Source organism: Nesoenas mayeri (assembly GCF_963082525.1).
Source record: "Nesoenas mayeri genome assembly, chromosome: 2".
NCBI classification, from domain to species: Eukaryota; Metazoa; Chordata; class Aves; order Columbiformes; family Columbidae; genus Nesoenas; species Nesoenas mayeri.
In genome coordinates this window covers 2,053,122-2,057,622 of record NC_137543.1, presented here as the reverse complement: position 1 = coordinate 2,057,622, position 4,501 = coordinate 2,053,122, and the positions used below count along the sequence as shown (strand labels likewise).

The 4,501-nt window shown below is 53.6% G+C and overlaps 1 protein-coding gene across 1 annotated transcript; it reads right to left on the bottom strand.

Annotated features, from left to right (window-relative positions):
* Positions 1-921: 921 nt before the first annotated feature.
* Positions 922-1,236, bottom strand: LOC308037903 (feather keratin-like; the record flags this gene model as incomplete). Its single annotated transcript, XM_080339982.1, has 1 exon — positions 922-1,236. The coding sequence occupies one exon, from the start codon at positions 1,234-1,236 to the stop codon at positions 922-924; it is 315 nt and encodes a 104-aa protein (XP_080196108.1).
* Positions 1,237-4,501: the final 3,265 nt, after the last annotated feature.

The window sequence follows — 4,501 nt, the reverse complement described above, 5'->3', positions numbered from 1 at the left end:
AGAAGTCAAAGGGAACAAAGACAAGTGAATGTGACTCTTGTCATTGGTGCCCACAGCCAGGCTATGGAAGAATGGAGAAAGCAGAGAAGCTGTGCTGTTTCCTTGGAGGAGAGGCAATGATTTTTCAGTGAGAGGGTGGTCAAACAGTGGAACTAGTTGCATAGTCAGATAGTGAAGCCTCCATCCTTGGAGATACTCAGCACCTCATTGGACTTCGCATGGACAGCCTCATCGTGCTGACCATACTTGAGCAGGTTGGTTTGAAGGAGATGGTCTCCAGAGGTTCCTTGTGCACTCGATGATTCTGTTTGCTGTGATGGGCAGCGAGTGGTGCTGAGGAAGTGATTTGGAGAAGTAGCTGCTGCCACGAGGAGCTTGGGCGAGAGGCCAGGGTAGAAGGGCATGACACTTTCCAAGCCTTTTTCTGGAGTAAGTGAAGGGCTTGTATGACAAACTGGAAGGCCACCAAATGCACGTGGGTGATGTTCCTGAAGACTTACTTGCTAAGAGAAGTCTTGTGGCCATTTTCCACCCACCAGCTTGATGGCCCCTTGAGCCCTGTTTTGTTGCTCTGTCAGATTGGATGAACCATGGCAGAAAAAAAGAAGAGGAGGCATCTCAGGCTGGAGTGCAAGAGAACTTTATTTGGGACCAAAAAGAGTGCAAAGGTAGGAGTACCAAGTGGAAGAGAGCAAGTCTGAGGTACAGAGAAAGAGGTGGGAGAAGAGGAGAAGGTCCTTCGGCAAGGAATGAAGGCAGCCCAGACTGTCCCCTTCCTTGCTTCAGTGCTGGGTGCCCGGAGAGGAGGAGCCATGGACAGTAGGTCCATGTGCCTGCAAGGGCCCAGAGGTGCGTGTCCTCAATCCATTCCGTTGCTTCCAGGGTCTGTGTGGTTGGCGTCAGGGGAGGTGGCAAGGGCCCTTAGCAGATGTATCCAGCCCTTCTGCCGCCAAAGCAGCCCAGGCCTCCAAAGCCATAGCCGTTGCCGTAGCCAAAGGCGCCAGAGTTGACGGCAACTCCCTGGGCACCGAGGTTGTTGCCCACGGCAGCCGATGCGGAGGATCCGACGGCGGTGCTCTGGGGGTGGGAGGTGAGGATGGGTCCTGGCAGGGTGACCAGCACGGCGGGAGGCTGGATGACGACGCGCGAGTCCTGGCACTGCAGGGAACAGGGCTCGTTGCAGCTGTTGGCCAGCGGGGTGGGTCCGCAGGGGCGGCAGGCGTCGTAGCAGGCCATGTGTGTGGTGTGGAGGGGCCCTGGAAGGGACGAGAGGCTGTTGAGCAAGCGCAGGGGGCTGAGGGTGCGAGGAGCGGTGCTGCAGGAGGGTGAGGGAGTGGGGAGGCTGGTGTGGGGCTGTGTGGAGCGTGGCGGTGGGGAGGCGTGAGGGCTGCTGAGGCTGGGGGCAGAGCGTGCTGGAAGAGAGGGGCCAGGCGGGGCAGGAGAAGGAGGGCAAGGGGGTTGAGGCTCACCTTGTTGAGCGCGGAGGGAGGAGAAGGCGTCAGGAGAGTGTGTGAGGGAGAGAGACGCTGGGCCGGCTTTTATGCCAGTCCCGGAGGGGCGGGACAGGCTTTGCGCATGGCGGCATTTTGCAGCCAGCAGCTGTCTGATGCCACAGCCTGGCCAGGAATGAGGAGGGTGTGTTTTCCTTCCCGCAATGCTCCAGTTTCTTGTTTTTTTCTTGAGGACGTGTCCACTTGGCCCTGGCAGCAGCTTTGAAGTGCGAGCATTAGAGGCTGAAGAGTTGGCATTGATGGCACATGTTAGGTGGGCAGAGTCTGAGGCCATGGCGTAGCAGAGGTGGGGTGTCGTCAGTGAGCTCATCCCGTGGCACTAGTGTGGTTTGCAGGTGCATTGTGAGCACAGAGCTGGATTTCCTTGTAGCTCCGTCAGGCTGGTCTGGGCTTTGGAGCTGTGCCAGGCTTGAGGACCTGCCTCCTATATGGTGTTCGGTTTCTCTTTGCTAATATGTCTCTTATCATGTCTTTAGGCCTGGCTTCCAGATTGGGTTTACTTTGTGCATGCCTTGGTGCCCATCCTTCTTTTAAGCTTGTAGCTGGGTGGATTTGTTATACTTCACGAAGTTTTGGAGCAAGGGAGCTGCAGGGATGCTTTCTGAGATAAGGTTCCAGAACATTCTGTCACGTTCGAAAGAGAGTCTGCATGTGTGAAAATATGAAGCTGTGGGGAATAAGAGCATCCTGACTAAACAGAGAACGTTAGCTGGATCTCGGGATAACAAAGAGAGGTTATTAATTTTGCAGGAAGGGGCAGGTAAATCAGGAGGACTACAGGGATGTCGTGAGGTTGTACAGGGGGAAAATTAGAATTGCGGAAGCGCAACTACAACGTGATCCAAGTACTGTTGCTAAATACAATAAATTGATTCTAGACATACATTATCAGCAAAAGGAGTGCTAATGAGAATCTCCATCTTTTACTGGATGTGGGGGCAATTACAGGGCAAAGGATGAGGAAAATGCTTTAATGCTTTCTTCATCTCAGTCTTTCTAATAAGACCAGTTGTTCTCTGAACACCAAGCCTGTGATGTAGAAGACAGGGAGCAGAACGAAGCCCCCAGAATCCAAGGGGAAATGGTTGGAAACCTCCTACACCAGTTGGACACTCACAAATCTATGGGGCCTGATGGGATCCAGCCAAGGGTACTGAGGGAGCTGGCAGAGGTGCTCACCAAGCCACTTTGCATCATTTATCTGCAGTCCTGGCTCAGCAGGGAGGTCCCAGTTGGCTGGAGGTTGGCAAATGTGCTGCTTATGTAAGAAGAAGGGACAGAAGGAGGATCCAAGGATCTGTAGACCTGTCAGTCTGACCTTGGTGCCAGGGAAGGTCATGGAGCAGATCATGTTGAGTGACATTATGCAGCACGTACAGGACAACCAGGCGATCAGGCCCAGTCAGGATGGGGTGATGAAAGGCAGGTCCTGCTTGACCAACCTGATCTCCTTCTCTGACCAGGTGACACACTTAGTGGATGAGGGAATGGCTGTGGATGTTGTCCACCTGGACTTTATTAAAGCCTTTGACAGTGATTCAACTGGAGAAAGTGGCTGCTCATGGCTTGGACAGGTGTATTCTTCACTGGGAAAAAACCTGGCTGGATGACTGGGCCCAAATAGCTGTGGTGACTGGAGTTAAATGCAGTTGGTGGCTGCTCACAAGTGGTGTTCCCCAGGGCTCAGTCCTGGGGCCAGTTCTGTTTAATATGTCTCCATGGTCTGATGAGAGGATCGAGTGGACCCTCGGTAAGCGTAGCCTGGAGAAAGGTAGGCAGAGGGGAGACGTTATCGCTCTCTACAACTACCTGAAAGGAGGTTTTAGTGAGGGAGGTGTCAATGTCTTTCCCAAGGAAGAAGCATCAAGACAAGAGAAAATGGCCTCAAGCTGCACCAGGGGAGATTTACATTGGATATTAGGGAAATCTATTCACCAAAAGTGTTGTGAAGCACTGGAATGGACTGCCCAAGCTAGTGGTGGAGTCGTCATCCCTGGAGGTGTTTAAAAGATGTGTAGATGTGGTGCTTGGTGACATGGTTTAGTGGCGACCTTGGTATTGGTTGGTTAACAGTTGGGTTTGATGATCTTAAAGGTCTTTTGTACCTGAAACAAGTATTTGATTCTATTCAATGGCACCAGCCAGCTCCAACCAGACTGGTTGATGGTGAAACCTGAGCCAACCAGCAATGGTGGTAGCACAGATGTGTGAACATCTTTCAGAAAGGGAAAAAACGACTGCAAAATTCTAACTGTTAGAGAGGGGGTATATATGTGAGAGAAAAATGTCTACAGACAGCAAGGTCAGTGAAGAAGGAGGTGCAGGATGAGCTCCTGGTGCTGGAGCAGAGATTCCCCTGCAGCCCGTTGTGAACCCCACGCTGGAGCAGATTGTCCCACTGCAGCCTCTGGAGGTCTCCTTGTCCTTACAGAGACTCAGGAGCCTTTCCTCAGATTTTCTCCCCTCATGCAGTTGAGGAGGGGGAGTGATAGAGCAGCTTGGTGGGCACCTGCCATCCAGCCAAGGTCAACCCAGCCCAGAGCCCCATCTTGCCAGCAGAGCAGGGTCACAGGCTTGTTCCTGCTCCTGGTCCTCAGGGCCCCAGGCTGTGCCTCAGGGACCCCACACTGAGGAGGACGGTGACCTCACAAAGGGGCTTTCTGTGTGACCTCAGAGCACAGGGACGGTTGCTTGGTGTCCCCTGCACTGGTGCTCCATGGACCCTGCAGCAGGGAGGCTGGTGGTCCATAGACCCTCGGCATGGGTCTCTGTGGGGCTTTGCAGTGCAGAGTGGATTGTGTCCTGGGGATCTTCCTCACCAAGGGATCATTTGTGGACCCCACAGCAAGGTGAGACCGTGGTCTGGGGACTCCTGTTTAGGTGAAACGGGAACCATGCAGCCAGGTGGACAGTTCAACAAGGACCCACACTTGGGTCAGCTGAGGATCCCACAGCAAGGGGGGAGTGACTTGCACACCCAGCCTGTGTTG